The 17498-nt window shown below is 40.3% G+C and overlaps 1 protein-coding gene across 1 annotated transcript; it reads right to left on the bottom strand.

Annotated features, from left to right (window-relative positions):
• Positions 1-346: 346 nt before the first annotated feature.
• On the bottom strand, positions 347-9289 carry LOC122944498 (perforin-1-like). Its single transcript, XM_044302846.1, has 4 exons — positions 9192-9289; positions 2630-3187; positions 2119-2494; positions 347-1191 (listed from the first exon to the last, which is right to left on the bottom strand). Exons 2-4 carry the CDS (start codon positions 3172-3174, stop codon positions 496-498), a joined length of 1617 nt encoding a protein of 538 aa, XP_044158781.1. The 5' UTR covers positions 3175-3187; positions 9192-9289; the 3' UTR covers positions 347-495.
• Positions 9290-17498: the final 8209 nt, after the last annotated feature.

Consider the following 17498-nt stretch of genomic DNA (forward strand, 5'->3'; position numbering starts at 1 on the left):
TAATGGGAAAATGCGAGGAAAGAAGCATTTATAATAAGAGGAATATCAGAGGAGAGAAGCATTTATAATAATGGGAATATCAGAGGGAGAAACATTTATAATAATGGGAATATCGGAGGGAGAAGCATTTATAATAATGGGAATATCAGAGGGAGAAGCATTTATAATAATGGGAATATCAGAGGGAGAAGCATTTATAATAAGGGGAATATCGGAGGGAGAAGCATTTATAATAAGGGGAATATCGGAGGGAGAAGCATTTATAATAAGGGGAATATCGGAGGGAGAAGCATTTATAATAAGGGGAATATCAGAGGAAGAAGCATTTATAATAAGGGGAATATCGGAGGGAGAAGCATTTATAATAAGGGGAATATCAGAGGAGAGAAGCATTTATAATAATGGCAAAATGCGAGGAAAGAAGCATTTATAATAAGAGGAATATCGGAGGAGAGAAGCATTTATAATAAGGGATTATTGGAAACTTGCTTTAACTCATGGGGGCAGTGGGGTATAATCCTGGCAGTACAACCCTTTTAGGTGATTGACACAAGTTACCTCTACAGAATATGTAATATGACCGTTGTCTAGGTAACAGTCGCCAGAATTGTTATCTGATGTCAGAACTTTTTCACATTTCCCCAACAGGTCATCATAATCATTGTCCTCATCCCAAACCTGTATTGTGTACTTTTTACCGTAGCTCAGTGATACTATTCCCAACTCATATTTCTTATTCCATTTGGGATTATCGTTATTCAGGATGGTTCGGGTTCTAATATTAGCACCATCAAATGTAAATTTCACATAGGCGTCTGTCTGTGTCCAGTAGTCACCGCTCAGACCACTAGCAGTTTTGATGTTTACAACAACCTTGGCGGCTCCTTGACTTGTTGGGCAGCAGTTAGCGCCTGTGTACTTAGAAGCTGGACATGAGCAGGAGCAGTCTTTCCCTTGGCGGCCGGGACATGAGCACTTCTGTATTAAAGCCCTTTCTTTAATGTAATCACTTATAGCCAGCCTGAGGTTCTCCTTCTTAGCACCCCTAGCTTTCACCAAGTTATGGATGGAATCTAAGGAATAGGAAACCAGACCGGGCTGAGTTTTCAAGCTTTCCATCCACTTCTTAAAGACATCATCAGAGGTCGTAGCAGGTGAGAGAATATCGAATGTTGCATTTCCACCTGTCACCTGTGAATGGAGAAAAAGTTGAGATCTGAGATGTTATTATATCAAAGACGTTACTATTGTTTCTTGGAAAGTCTACTCTAGTTCACTATTTAGTCTAAAGTTGACCAGAATGGGCGATTTCAGTAAAAAAAATCGGGTGAAATTTAATAATGAATAATTTAGCCAACTGATGATTATACCACTTTTATCTAGAATGACCCGCATTTCTTAGCTCTATTGTTTGTATATATAACGGTGTGCAGCCATTTTGTTTTTTGTAATTGTGTTTGCTTCATGGATATGCACCTGTGATCCTGAAGGTTCTAGTCTAAATTGTCTTGCAATATATTGGGGGTGGCACCTCTTTTAGACTGGACACAGCCATCTACCTGGGACTTCTGAGCAGGGTACGTTTGTAGCTGGTTCCTACACTGCCCTCAATATTGGAGGCTTAAGTAAGTCCAAAGTGAGGCAGTATCTTTAGTGATAGGGACCCATCTGCGGAAGCCACCTTGACGCCCGGTAGATGGGCCCGACACGTATGTGCGCTAAGAGCTTCCATTACTCCATTTCCAGAAACATTACTCGTCCTTCATTGAACATGTGTGGCCAGCTTGAATGGCCAATACGGACCAAAATGCTTACTGTATGTACTGACATAACACTGTTGGTATAATTTTCTAGATACAGGTCATGCAGAGGCACATAGCATTGTAAATCTAAAGTACGATGCATTGTGCTCCTACAAGACGAGCAGTGTCAAGAATGAAGGATCACTCAGTGGACACGCTTGTCTGAAACGGCAAGAGAGGAGAAACAAATCCTAATAGTCCTATGACTAGGAAGGCTATGTTCGTGTTTACCATCAGCCTGCTTACTTGGCCGAATGTGACATTTCTAATGTGATGACTTTTATACTGTGAATCTCCATGAAGCTCAGTAACTCACCTGAAACGTACGGTCACTGAATGTTTGATGAAAATCACCTCCAAAGTTCGCTTTTTTCAATTTGCTTTTGCACTGTTCAGTTTTGGAATTGACAGTTGCAGAATTGCCCATTTTGGATATCCCAACCTCAGCTTCAACAGAAAGGCAATCCTTGACCTCATCAATTCTCAAACCACTCATAGACACTTCACATGTTCTCACTGCAGTGACCTCTTGGGTTCGACCTCCGACTTTTACACGTGTGATATAGTGTGTGCCAAAATTGTCTATCACACGTCGGTATTCAACCTTGGTGTTCATATCATAGGAAATTGGAAGATCTTCCAAAGCTTTTATGAAATGAGGCGTTAATGAGACATTGGATCCCAGGCGAAAACTGTAATGAATAAAATAAAAAGCATAAATGTAGAAGATTTGGCCTTTTTTATCGCATTTCATTTTTGAGAATTGTTAAAACCATCCATAGCTATTAACCTCCCCTACCCCATCGAATGAAGGATATGGGTAGTACCTGTAAAAAGAACATTCTAACTTGTGGCTCAAAAAGTTGTAATTGTCCGTGATGCTTTTACTATCTGCAAATGTGGCCGTCTGACTGTGAGAACCCCCCACAGCTACACTCGAGGTCACCACGTGGACGTTCACTTCGAGACCAACTTTCCAGTCGTTCTGCACTGTAGAAGTCGCTTCGTTGGCCACTGACACCGTAGACTGAGAGACTGAGCTTTGTACATTTTTGGAACATGAAGTCTCGGGTCTCCAGTCCACCAGCGCCTTGGGCAGTTTCTGCAGTTCATTATTGTTGTGAGGGTTTGTACAAACTGCACATTTCTCTCCAACCTCTTGCAGATCGAGAAGAAAAGAGCCAGTTGACTTCATGGTGACAATATCAATGCCTTCTCCTAGAAGAGTATGGCCTGGAACAAATTTTGCATCCTTGCATTCTTTCACTGTGCCAGGTCTGCAACCATATCTAAGAAGGGGAGTGCTCGTAGAAGGTCCCTGGTGGTGAAAGAAAAGAAGAACCAAGAACAGAAGACGCAGTTTGGGCTCCATTAAAGGAAATATCCTAGAAAAAGAGAGAAACAAGAATTTTATTAATGATATTAAGAATCCATAGGAATATATAACAAGTACAATCCCAAATCATCTGTGGTAGTCCATGAGTGGCACATATAGAGAATAGATGTTGTCTGATTATAGACTAGTGGTTTAACCACACTGAGGACCTCTTCTTGAAGGACAGAGTGCCTAGACGTCTAATGTAAAAATGTTTACTAAATTATTGGAAGACTTCAGGATAACATCAACAGAACTATTGGCCTGCACATTGAGTTTGAGGTGAAGTTTGCAGCGAGGCTCACTGGGAGATTTTACTTTCTTCTGAATCTAAATAATACTTCATTTGGCCAGCAGTTATTTTTCTCAGCTCCTCCATATATATGCATGCTCGGCTGAGCATACAAGTGTTCTGAAGAGGGAGCAGGGTGAAAGTCACCAAGACCAAAAAGGATGGGGAATGTTGAATTCCCCTATCTGCCCCAACATCCGCCATTGAAGGTAAGTCAGGAGGCCATATACATTAGATAGTTGGCTTGTTCTGCCGAACTCGTCGGGTTAGATTGACACTTCCCTAACGTGTATGGTCAGGTTACCACATAGGGTCCATACAATATAAGCCTCCAAATGTATTTTGAACTCCCCTGGTGTGTAGCCTGGGTGTACGGAGCATGAAGGTGTGACTTCGGACCAGTTTTTTTATAATGCACTAGGTCCTATATAAAAGAACTCACATTATGGGTATCCAGGGTGATCTCGAAATGCGTTAGGAGGCTTACATTTCCGTATTTTTTGCAGACCCATAGAAATGAATGGGTCGTGTGTGATCTGCATTTTTTGACGAGGTCCCAATATACGGTTGTGTGCATGAGGCCTAAGATCAGTGAATGAGAGAAATTTGCTTATATCCAGAGGCTGAAATCACGTCCAGATGTAATACTTCTGGCAGCTGAGGGTTCGTTACAGTGTATTCGGTGTACACAATCCTGGACTCCAGGATATTAACCCCTTGCTGAAATCATATGTACAGCTACGTCTGAACTGTTAATTGGGGTTGTTACTCTATAAAGTGTCACATCCCCGGGGTCTCCACTCCCACCGAGCTCAGAGTCGTGGGAGAAGCCAGCAAGGGACCAATCAGAGTGGACCCCTGGTTTTACGGATTTCTTTACTGTATTGGAGTCCGACTATCTATCAAATATACAGACCGGGTATACACTTTTCTGCAGAATGGCTACAAAGACCTGGCGGGTCATTAGGAGTTGGTGTGGAGTTAAGGCATCACTTATTTGTACCCCATTGTGGCATAATCCAAAGCTCGTGAATTTAAGGGACGTGAATTGTTGCCAGTATTGGAGGACTAAGAAGGTTCAGTATTTACATCAGGTGGTTAGTGGTGGACAAATTCTGTCCTCGATGGAATTAGGGCACAGAGCAAATTTGGGTGAGGTGGCCTGGTACGCATATTTCCAATTGAGGTCTGCACTTTCTAGCACTCTGAATAGTCACCTTCTTCTTATAGATACTCCTGAATTCCTACACAATTTTATTATTAAGAAAGCTGCCACGAAAATCAAAATATCACATTGTTATAGACACTTAATGAAACATTTTTTTCTGGGTCTTCTTTCTCCAGGACAGAAGTCCTGGTCTTTGTTACTTTCAGAGGTGGGTCCCCCAGATTGGGAGAATATAGGGGAAAGTTTAAAATATGTTTCACATAATTTTAATCACACTGTTGTACAATTTAACATTTTGCACAAAATATATGTGACACCTATGTGGCTATATAGAAGAGGACTTAGAGCCTCCTCTGATTGCCCACGTTGTGGCGACTCCGAGGCAGACCACTTACACCTGTTTTGGGATTGCCCAATGATGGGTAGTTACTGGAGATCAGTCCAGACCACCTTGGCTTGTAAACTTAACATTGTTGTTCCTCTGTCTCCCAGGATATGGGTCTTGGGAGACTTATCGGAGGTTAACTATGAGCCCATAAAACGTCAATTATTGATCAAGGTTATGTTCCTGGCTAGGCTTCTTGTCGCTAGACTATGGTTTAGCTCCTCCGCTCCAGACTGCAGCAACTGGCTGGCTCTGGTCGAGAAAGTGAAAAGCTATGAGAAGATTCTGCACAAACAAAGAGGATCTTATCTAAAATGGGGTAAACTGTGGGAAGAGTGGGACATGGTTTAATTAATTTGGAACTTTCCTTTTTTATTATATATACTTTTTATATATACTTTTTATATATACTTTTTATATATATTATATATACTGCAAGGTTGGGAGTGGACCCCTGCTGGCGATCGCTCTGATTGACTAGTCTGTGCAGACTAACCAATCGATCGTAGGCAGTGCAAAAAGGCCACTCTGGAGATCAGAGCCTGAAATCAGGTGTGCCCCCGATGCACCCGAGGCCCCCTGCAGCCTGGGTCCCCTCTGTGCCGCATTCTATGCTGATAGCAGTGGAACAGGGACAGAGCCGCCGCCATCAGCAGTGTCAGCGGTAACATATAGCTGGTGCTCTGCTGCAACGGCCGAGATCGGTGCTGGCACTCTGCTGCAACGGCCGAGATCGGTGCTGGCACTCTGCTGCAACGGCCGAGATCGGTGCTGGCGCTCTGCTGCAACGGCCGAGATCGGTGCTGGCGCTCTGCTGCAACGGCCGAGATCGGTGCTGGCGCTCTGCTCCATCGGCTGAGATTGGTGCTGGTACTCTGCTGCAACGGCCGAGATCGGTGCTGGCACTCTGCTGCATGGCCGAGATCGGTGCTGGCACTCTGCTGCAACGGCCGAGATCGGTGCTGGCGCTCTGCTGCAACGGCCGAGATCGGTGCTGGCGCTCTGCTCCATCGGCTGAGATTGGTGCTGGTACTCTGCTGCAACGGCCGAGATCGGTGCTGGCACTCTGCTGCATGGCCGAGATCGGTGCTGGCACTCTGCTGCAACGGCCGAGATCGGTGCTGGCACCCTGCTGCAACGGCCGAGATCGGTACTGGCACCCTGCTGCAACGGCCGAGATCGGTACTGGCACCCTGCTGCAACGGCCGAGATCGGTGCTGGCACCCTGCTGCAACGGCCAAGATCGGTGCTGGCACCCTGCTGCAACGGCCGAGATCGGTACTGGCACCCTGCTGCAACGGCCGAGATCGGTGCTGGCACCCTGCTGCAACGGCCGAGATCGGTGCTGGCACCCTGCTGCAACGGCCGAGATCGGTACTGGCACCCTGCTGCAACGGCCGAGATCGGTGCTGGCACCCTGCTGCAACGGCCAAGATCGGTACTGGCACCCTGCTGCAACGGCCGAGATCGGTGCTGGCACTCTGCTGCAACGGCCGAGATCGGTGCTGGCACCGATCCCTGCTGTTTAGCCCCTTACATGCCGTGGTAGCGACGGCTGATTTAAGAGGTTATCAGAGGGAGGGGAGCTCCCATGATGCAATGGCAGCATTCTTATAGTTACCATGGCAACTGGAAGCCCTTCAAAGGCATCCAGGCTTGCCATGTATCTAAGCCTGACAGACCCTGCAACCGGCAATGTCTGATTAGGCATTTCACCAACAGATTATCTGACCAATTTCTATCCAATCAGACCAATAGTTGGTGTGTGTATAACATAAGATCTGCGTGTGTAAACGGCCATCTGACCAATCTGTTAATGCAGATATCTGTTGTAAATGCACCCTTAGTGTCGGTGTAAAACTGACAGTACAGTGCATTGCAATAGATAACTATTACAGTGCACTGACAGCAATCAGACCCACTGGATTGATCGTAAAGTCACATATATATTCCAAAATGGGCCCAATAAAAACTACAGCCCATCGCGCAAAAAAACAAACAAAAAAACAAGCCCTCACACAGCTACAATGGCGGATAAAAAATAATAATATGGATGTTAGTATATGGCAATGCAAAATATAACTTATTTTTAATAAAGAAATGTGATTTTATGCTGCAAAAGTAGTAAAACACTATAAAAACTATATAAATTTGGTATCACCATAACGGTATCGAACAGAGTTATCCTATACACCACATAGAGAACCCCGTAAAAAATTAAAAAAAAACACTGACATAATTGCAATTTTTGCACACCTTACCTCCCCAAAAATGGTATAAAACGTGATCAAGAAGTCATATGTACCCTATAATGGTCCCAATAAATACTACATCTTGTCCCGCAAAAAACAAGCCCTTACAGAGCTCAGCAAATTCCATGATAGAAAATCCAGGTGCCGCTCCTTCCCTTCTGAATGCTGCCATGTCCCCAAAAAACTATTTCCGACCACAGATGGGATGTTGCCGCATTCAGGAATAAATGCATAACAAATTGTGGGGCGCTTTTTTCCTGTTACCCTTTGTGAAAATGCAACTTTTGGCGCTAAAGCAACATTTTATTGTAAAAAATTTAATTTTTCATTTTCACAGCCAAGTGTTTCTAAATTCTTTGAAACACTTCTAGAGTCACTCACTGCACCCCTCAATAAATTCCTTTGGGGGTGTAGTTTCCAAATGGGGTCACTTTTTGAGAGTTTACACTGTTGAACTATCTTGGGGTCTCTTCAAATTCAACATGGCGCCCAAAGACCATTGCAGCAAAACCTGCCCTGCAAAAACAATATTGCGCGCCTTCCATTCTCAGCCCTGCGTTGTGCCCATACAGCAGGTTCTGACCACATGTGGGGTGTTTCTGTAAACTGCAGAATCAGGGTAATAAATATTGAGGTTTGTTTTGCTGTTAACCCCTGGTGTGCTACAGGATAAAATTGATTAAAATGGAAAATGTTTCCTTTAATTCTTGTGGAACACCTGAAGGGTTAAAGTTTCAAAAATCAGTTTTGAATAATTTGAGGGTTGTAGTTTTTAAAATGTGGTATTTTGGTTGGTTTCTATTATGTCAGCTCCTTAAAGTGACTTCATAACTGAATGGTTCCTTAAAGTCAGTCAAAATTTTAAAACTTGCTTCTAAAATTCTAAACCTCTAATGTCCCAAAAAAAAACAAAAAATGACATTTACGGAATGATGCCAACATTAAGTAGACATATGGGAAAAGGAACGTAATAACTATTTTATGAGGTTTTCTTCGTCATAAAAGCAGAGAAATTAAAATTTCGATAAATTGTTAATTTTTATCAAATTTTCTATATTTTTTTTATTAAATAAAGGTAAAACATATCAACTCAAATTTACCACTAACATGAAGTACAATGTGTCTCGAGAAAACAGTCTCGGAATGGCTTAGATTAGTAAAAGCGTTATTACCACATAAAGTGAGAGATGTCAGATTTGAAAAATAGGGCTTGGTCATTATGGCTAAAACTGTCTGTGGAGGCAAAGGGTTAAAGGATGAGGACACCTTTGAGCATTTTTAAGTCACATTGCATTTACTTTCAGGAAAAAACTGACTTTCTTCCATGTGTCTTCAACAGCTTAATGTAACGCACTACAAGCCGTCAGATCCCGTTGTGTCTTCATTCCCGTTGGATGACATCTCCGATGGCCCAGTCTACAACCTCTCTCTGACCTCTCCTGAAAGCTGAGCTATAATCTAATCCTCTTACATTTATGCTTATTTTATTTCAGTTTAACATTCAGAAGAGCACCGAGAGGAGCAGGAGATGAAGCCATCGGAGAGCTCGTCTGACAGAATGAGACAGAAAGGGATTGGACAATGCATGACATTCAATCTGTAGAAGACACATGGAAGAAAAAAAATGTAATTAAACAATTGCAAATCTCTTTGATTTGTGCCACAGGGTAAAAAAAAAAAGTTCTACTGTGTCCATAGCATTTAATTCAGTGTTTTTTTTCTAGGATAAAGTCATTTTAAATTACATTGCAGGCAGGACACGACTTGGACTGAATAGAGGAGATGTAACCAGAAGGCAGTACTTGTACTAAAGCCTACAAGACAATAGGGATGTATAAAGTTATTCCAAGGGCTACTACCAAGTCAGGCACCGACAGCCAATGAGAAGTTCAAGGGTATTAAAAAACTGGATCTTACCGGCTCTTGAGGGAGATACTGGTCCAACAATGTCTTCTACTGAGAAGAGACAGATGGAAACTGTCATGCAATCCTCTCTCTATATAGCAGGACCATGGATAAAGCTTCTTCCGTAAATGGTCTTCTCTTTATTCATGACACATTTTGTTGTGGTCATGTAACTAACATTTACAGAAAACCACTTCTTCTAACTATTTCTGATGATCTTCTCCAAAGCTCTGCGTGACTTGAGTCGTAGTTGTTCTTGCTTTAGGTGTTAACATTCTGAGAAGGTGTCAGATACAGTATGATAAGAGTTGTTTTTATTTGCCAATGAGGTCTATGTTAGGAGAAGGACACGAGATGCAGTTTCCATTTACATCATTAGTGGAGACCCTGTCGTTTTCATATAACTACAGCACTGATAACATGTCAGTTCATCATGCCATCAACTCTTCAGCTCCCTTCTGGTGGGTCTGGGTCGTAAGGGTGCTTTTAAACAAGCAGACTTTTGACAACTTACAGACTTTGCATCCTACGATACAAAATGTCATCTATATTGTGAGTATGGGGACGAATGATCGTTCATCTCCATACATTGGTCGGCTGCACATCTACAGTATGATGAGCTGCCGGCAAGTTCATTTTAGTTTTGCATAAAAGATGAGTCTAGAGCTGAAATGCGATCAAGAAAATGAGGAGCAAATGGAAAGCACCTGGCAGCTGCAACCTTTTGGGCAGGGAAGACCTAAATTGTAGACTATCTCGGCAGTCTGCTCGGCTCATTCTGTAGTTCAGATCATCTCCAAATGTTTGAGCTTCTGTTTTCCTTCAAGAGAAAAAGTTCACCAATGTTCAACTGAACTTGAAGGACAAGTCAGTTTTTCGTCATTGCTAACTATATACCATGTGAATCTGTACCTGTATGCTGCTGATACAGGAGATTTGTCGCTTGAGGATTCAGCCAGAAGAGAATTCGCCCTAAGATGCCTAACCACAAAGTACCCATCCTGACCAGTAGTGGTAGTAGGACACAGTTTTCCCTGCATCCGGTAGGTGATAGATTATAATTGAGGACAAAGAGGAGGAAATTCTGGACTGGATGGCTCACTCCTTCTCTCAGTCACAACAGGATGATGTTGATGTCACCTCTGAGTCTGCTTCTCCTCCTTGCAGCCCCTGTGAGTCTGCTTCTCCTCCTTGCAGCCCTTCTGAGTCTGCTTCTCCTCCTTGCAGCCCCTGTGAGTCTGCTTCTCCTCCTTGCAGCACCTCTGAGTCTGCTTCTCCTCCTTGCAGCCCCTCTGAGTCTGCTTCTCCTCCTTGCAGCCCCTGTGAGTCTGCTTCTCCTCCTTGCAGCCCCTCTGAGTCTGCTTCTCCTCCTTGCAGCCCCAGTGAAATCTTTCATTTACATCATCTGAGTAATAGGTGTTGTGTTTTGTTTTTCTGACCATGTTATAATGCTGAAATATGCCTATAATAGGTGTATTTCAGATGCAGATTGTGGCGATCAGCTCCTCCAGGGCAGATAACGTTATAATGTTCATGGAAAGAAACATTTTTAATAAGAGGAATATCTGAGGAGAGAAGCATTTATAATAAGGGGAATATCAGAGGGAGAAGCATTTATAATAATGGGAATATCAAAGGGAGAAGCATTTATAATAAGGGGAATATCGGAGGAGAGAAGCATTTATAATAAGGGGAATATCAGAGGGAGAAGCATTTATAATAATGGGAATATCAGAGGGAGAAGCATTTATAATAAGGGGAATATCGGAGGAGAGAAGCATTTATAATAAGAGGAATATCGGAGGAGAAAAGCATTTATAATAAGGGGAATATCAGAGGGAGAAGCATTTATAATAATGGGAATATCATAGGGAGAAGCATTTATAATAAGAGGAATATCGGAGGGAGAAGCATTTATAATAAGGGGAATATCGGAGGGAGAAGCATTTATAATAAGAGGAATATCAGAGGGAGAAGCATTTATAATAAGGGGAATATCAGAGGAGAGAAGCATTTATAATAACAGGAATATCGGAGGAGAGAAGCATTTATAAGAAGAGGAATATCGGAGGAGAAAAGCATTTATAATAAGAGGAATATCGGAGGAGAGAAGCATTTATAATAAGAGGAATATCGGAGGAGAGAAGCATTTATAATAAGAGGAATATCGGAGGGAGAAGCATTTATAATAAGGGGAATATCAGAGGGACAAGCATTTATAATAAGGGGAATATCAGAGGGACAAGCATTTATAATAAGGGGAATATCAGAGGGAGAAGCATTTATAATAAGAGGAATATCGGAGGGAGAAGCATTTATAATAAGGGGAATATAAGAGGGACAAGCATTTATAATAAGGGGAATATCAGAGGGGAGAAGCATTTATAATAAGAGGAATATCGGAGGAGAGAAGCATTTATAATAAGAGGAATATCGGAGGAGAGAAGCATTTATAATAAGAGGAATATCGGAGGAGAGAAGCATTTATAATAAGAGGAATATCGGAGGGAGAAGCATTTATAATAAGGGGAATATCAGAGGGACAAGCATTTATAATAAGGGGAATATCAGAGGGAGAAGCATTTATAATAAGAGGAATATCGGAGGGAGAAGCATTTATAATAAGGGGAATATAAGAGGGACAAGCATTTATAATAAGGGGAATATCAGAGGGGAGAAGCATTTATAATAAGAGGAATATCGGAGGAGAGAAGCATTTATAATAAGAGGAATATCAGAGGGAGAAGCATTTATAATAAGAGGAATATCAGAGGGAGAAGCATTTATAATAATGGGAATATCATAGGGAAAAGCATTTATAATAACAGGAATATCAGAGGAAGAAGCATTTATAATAAGGGGAATATCAGAGGAGAGAGGCATTTATAATAATGGGAATATCATAGGGAGAAGCATTTATAATAAGGGGAATATCGGAGGAGAGAAGCATTTATAATAAGAGGAATATCGGAGGGAGAAGCATTTATAATAAGGGGAATATCGGAGGGAGAAGCATTTATAATAAGGGGAATATCAGAGGGAAAAGCATTTATAATAAGGGGAATATCAGAGGGAAGAAGTATTTATAATAAGAGGAATATCGGAGGAGAGAAGCATTTATAATAGGAGGAATATTAGAGGAGAGAAGCTTTTTATAATAATGGGAATATTATAGGGAGAAGCATTTATAATAAGGGGAATATCGGAGGGAGAAGCATTTATAATAAGGGGAATATCGGAGGGAGAAGCATTTATAATAAGTGGAATATCAGAGGGAGAAGCATTTATAATAAGGGGACTATCGGAGGGAGAAGCATTTATAATAATGGGAATATCAGAGGGAGAAGCATTTATAATAAGGGGAAGATCAGAGGGAGAAGCATTTATAATAATGGGAATATCATAGGGAGAAGCATTTATAATAAGGGGAATATCAGAGGAAGAAGCATTTATAATAAGGGGAATATCAGAGGGAGAAGCATTTATAATAAGGGGAATATCAGAGGGGAGAAGCATTTATAATAAGAGGAATATCGGAGGAGAGAAGCATTTATAATAAGAGGAATATCGGAGGAGAGAAGCATTTATAATAAGGGGAATATCAGAGGGAGAAGCATTTATAATAAGGGGAATATCAGAGGAGAGAAGCATTTATAATAAGGGAATATCAGAGGGAGAAGCATTTATAATAAGGGGAATATCAGAGGAGAGAAGCATTTATAATAACAGGAATATCGGAGGAGAGAAGCATTTATAATAAGGGGAATATCGGAGGGAGAAGCATTTATAATAAGGGGAATATCAGAGGGAGAAGCATTTATAATAAGGGGAATATCGGAGGAGAGAAGCATTTATAATAAGAGGAATATCAGAGGGAGAAGCATTTATAATAAGAGGAATATCGGAGGAGAGAAGCATTTATAATAAGGGGAATATCAGAGGGAGAAGCATTTATAATAAGAGGAATATCGGAGGAGAGAAGCATTTATAATAAGGGGAATATCGGAGGAGAAGCATTTATAATAAGGGGAATATCAGAGGGAGAAGCATTTATAATAAGAGGAATATCGGAGGAGAGAAGCATTTATAATAAGGGGAATATCGGAGGAGAGAAGCATTTATAATAAGGGGAATATCGGAGGGAGAAGCATTTATAATAAGTGGAATATCAGAGGGAGAAGCATTTATAATAAGGGGAATATCGGAGGGGAGAAGCATTTATAATAAGAGGAATATCGGAGGGAGAAGCATTTATAATAAGTGGAATATCAGAGGGAGAAGCATTTATAATAAGAGGAATATCGGAGGGAGAAGCATTTATAATAAGTGGAATATCAGAGGGAGAAGCATTTATAATAAGAGGAATATCGGAGGGAGAAGCATTTATAATAAGAGGAATATCGGAGGGAGAAGCATTTATAATAAGAGGAATATCGGAGGAGAAAAGCATTTATAATAATGGGAATATCAGAGGGAGAAGCATTTATAATAAGGGGAATATCAGAGGGAGAAGCATTTATAATAAGAGGAATATCGGAGGGAGAAGCATTTATAATAAGAGGAATATCGGAGGAGAGAAGCATTTATAATAATGGGAATATCAGAGGGAGAAGCATTTATAATAAGGGGAATATCGGAGGAGAGAAACATTTATAATAAGGGGAATATCAGAGGGAGAAGCATTTATAATAAGAGGAATATCGGAGGAGAGAAGCATTTATAATAAGAGGAATATCGGAGGAGAGAAGCATTTATAATAAGGGGAATATCAGAGGAGAAAAGCATTTATAATAAGTGGAATATCGGAGGAGAGAAGCATTTATAATAAGGGGAATATCAGAGGGAGAAGCATTTATAATAAGAGAAATATCGGAGGGGAGAAGCATTTATAATAATGGGAATATCGGAGGGAGAAGCATTTATAATAATGGGAATATCGGAGGAGAGAAGCATTTATAATAAGGGGAATATCGGAGGGAGAAGCATTTATAATAAGGGGAATATCGGAGGGGAGAAGAATTTATAATAATGGGAATATCGGAGGGAGAAGCATTTATAATAAGGGGAATATCGGAGGGAGAAGCATTTATAATAATAGGAATATCGGAGGGAGAAGCATTTATAATAAGGGGAATATCGGAGGGAGAAGCATTATAATAAGGGGAATATCGGAGGGAGAAGCATTTATAATAGGAGGAATATCGGAGGGAGAAGCATTTATAATAAGGGGAATATCGGAGGGGAGAAGCATTTATAATAATGGGAATATCGGAGGGAGAAGCATTTATAATAAGGGGAATATCGGAGGAGAGAAGCATTTATAATAAGGGGAATATCAGAGGGAGAAGCATTTATAATAAGAGGAATATCGGACGATAGAAGCATTTATAATAAGGGGAATATCAGAGGGAGAAGCATTTATAATAAGGGGAATATCGGAGGGAGAAGCATTTATAATAAGGGGAATATCAGAGGGAGAAGCATTTATAATAAGGGGAATATCAGAGGGAGAAGCATTTATAATAAGAGGAATATCGGACGATAGAAGCATTTATAATAAGGGGAATATCAGAGGGAGAAGCATTTATAATAAGGGGAATATCGGAGGGAGAAGCATTTATAATAAGGGGAATATCAGAGGAGAGAAGCATTTATAATAAGTGGAATATCGGAGGAGAGAAGCATTTATAATAAGAGGAATATCGGAGGAGAGAAGCATTTATAATGAGGGGAATATCAGAGGGGAGAAGCATTTATAATAAGTGGAATATCGGAGGAGAGAAGCATTTATAATAAGAGGAATATCGGAGGAGAGAAGCATTTATGATAAGAGGAATATCGGAGGAGAGAAGCATTTATAATAAGAGGAATATCGGAGGAGAGAAGCATTTATAATGAGGGGAATATCAGAGGGGAGAAGCATTTATAATAAGTGGAATATCGGAGGAGAGAAGCATTTATAATAAGAGGAATATCGGAGGAGAGAAGCATTTATAATAAGAGGAATATCGGAGGAGAGAAGCATTTATAATAAGTGGAATATCAGAGGGAGAAGCATTTATAATAAGAGGAATATCCGAGGAGAGAAGCATTTATAATGAGGGGGAATATCAGAGGGGAGAAGCATTTATAATAAGTGGAATATCGGAGGAGAGAAGCATTTATAATAAGAGGAATATCGGAGGAGAGAAGCATTTATAATAAGTGGAATATCAGAGGGAGAAGCATTTATAATAAGAGGAATATCGGAGGAGAGAAGCATTTATAATAAGGGGAATATCAGAGGGAGAAGCATTTATAATAAGAGGAATATCGGAGGAGAGAAGCATTTATAATGAGGGGAATATCAGAGGGGAGAAGCATTTATAATAAGAGGAATATCGGAGGGAGAAGCATTTATAATAAGGGGAATATTGGAGGGACAAGCATTTATAATAAGGGGAATATCAGAGGGGAGAAGCATTTATAATAAGAGGAATATCGGAGGAGAGAAGCATTTATAATAAGAGGAATATCAGAGGAGAGAAGCATTTATAATAAGAGGAATATCAGAGGAGAGAAGCATTTATAATAATGGGAATATCAGAGGGACAAGCATTTATAATAAGGGGAATATCAGAGGAGAGAAGCATTTATAATAAGGGGAATATCAGAGGGGAGAAGCATTTATAATAAGAGGAATATCGGAGGAGAGAAGCATTTATAATAAGAGGAATATCGGAGGGAGAAGCATTTATAATGAGGGGAATATCGGAGGAGAGAAGCATTTATAATAAGGGGAATATCGGAGGGAGAAGCATTTATAATGAGGGGAATATCGGAGGAGAGAAGCATTTATAATAAGGGGAATATCGGAGGAAGAAGCATTTATAATGAGGGGAATATCGGAGGGGAGAAGAATTTATAATAAGAGGAATATCGGAGGAGAGAAGCATTTATAATAATGGGAATATCATAGGGAAAAGCATTTATAATAACAGGAATATCAGAGGAAGAAGCATTTATAATAGGGGAATATCAGAGGGGAGAAGCATTTATAATAAGAGGAATATCGGAGGAGAGAAGCATTTATAATAATGGGAATATCATAGGGAAAAGCATTTATAATAACAGGAATATCAGAGGAAGAAGCATTTATAATAAGGGGAATATCAGAGGAGAGAGGCATTTATAATAATGGGAATATCAGAGGGAGAAGCATTTATAATAACAGGAATATCGGAGGAGAGAAGCATTTATAATAAGAGGAATATCGGAGGGAGAAGCATTTATAATAAGGGGGAATATCCAGAGGAGAAGCATTTATAATAACAGGAATATCGGAGGAGAGAAGGCATGTCTAATAAGAGGAATATCGGAGGGAGAAGCATTTATTAATAAGGGGGAATATCGGAGGGAGAAGCCTTTATAATAAGGGGAATATCAGAGGGAGAAGCAATTTATTAATAAGGGGAATATCAGAGGAAGAAGCATTATAATAGAATATCGGAGGAGAGAAGCATTTATAATAGGAGAATATTAGAGGAGAGAAGCTTTTTATAATAAGGGGAATATCAGAGGGAGAACATTTATAATAAGGGGAATATCAAGGGAGAAGCATTTAATAAGAAATCGGAGGAGAGAAGCATTTATATAGGAGGAATATAGAGAGAGAATCTTTTTATAATAATGGGAATATCAGAGGAGAAGCATTTATAATAAGGGGAATATCATAGGGAGAAGCATTTCTAATAAGGGTAATATCGAGGAGAGAACATTTATAATAATGGAATATCATAGGGAGAAGCTTATAATAAGGGGAATATCAGAGGGAGAAGCATTTATAATAAGGGGAATATCAGAGGAAAAGCATTTATAATAAGGGAATATCGGAGGAGAGAAGCATTATAATCATGGGAATCTCATAGGGAGAAGCATTTATAATAAGGGAATATCAGAGGAGAGAAGCATTTATAATAAGGGAATATCAGGAAGAAGCATTTATAATAAGGGGAATATCAGAGGAGAGCATTTATAATAAGGGGAATATCAGAGGGGAAAGGCATTTAAATACAGGAATATCGGAGGAGAGAGCATTTATAATAAGTGGAATATCGGAGGGAGAGAGCATTTATAATAAGGAATATCAGAGGGAGAAGCATTTATAATAAGGGAATCGGAGGAGAAGCATTTATAATAAGGGGAATATCAGGGAAGCATTTATATATAGAGAATATCGGAGGAGAGAAGCATTTATAATAAGGGGAATATCAGAGGGAAGCATTTAATAAGAGGAATATCGAGGGAGAAGCTTTATAATAAGGGAATATCAGAGGGAGA

This window comes from Bufo gargarizans, chromosome 8, assembly GCF_014858855.1.
Source record: "Bufo gargarizans isolate SCDJY-AF-19 chromosome 8, ASM1485885v1, whole genome shotgun sequence".
Lineage (NCBI taxonomy): Eukaryota > Metazoa > Chordata > Amphibia > Anura > Bufonidae > Bufo > Bufo gargarizans.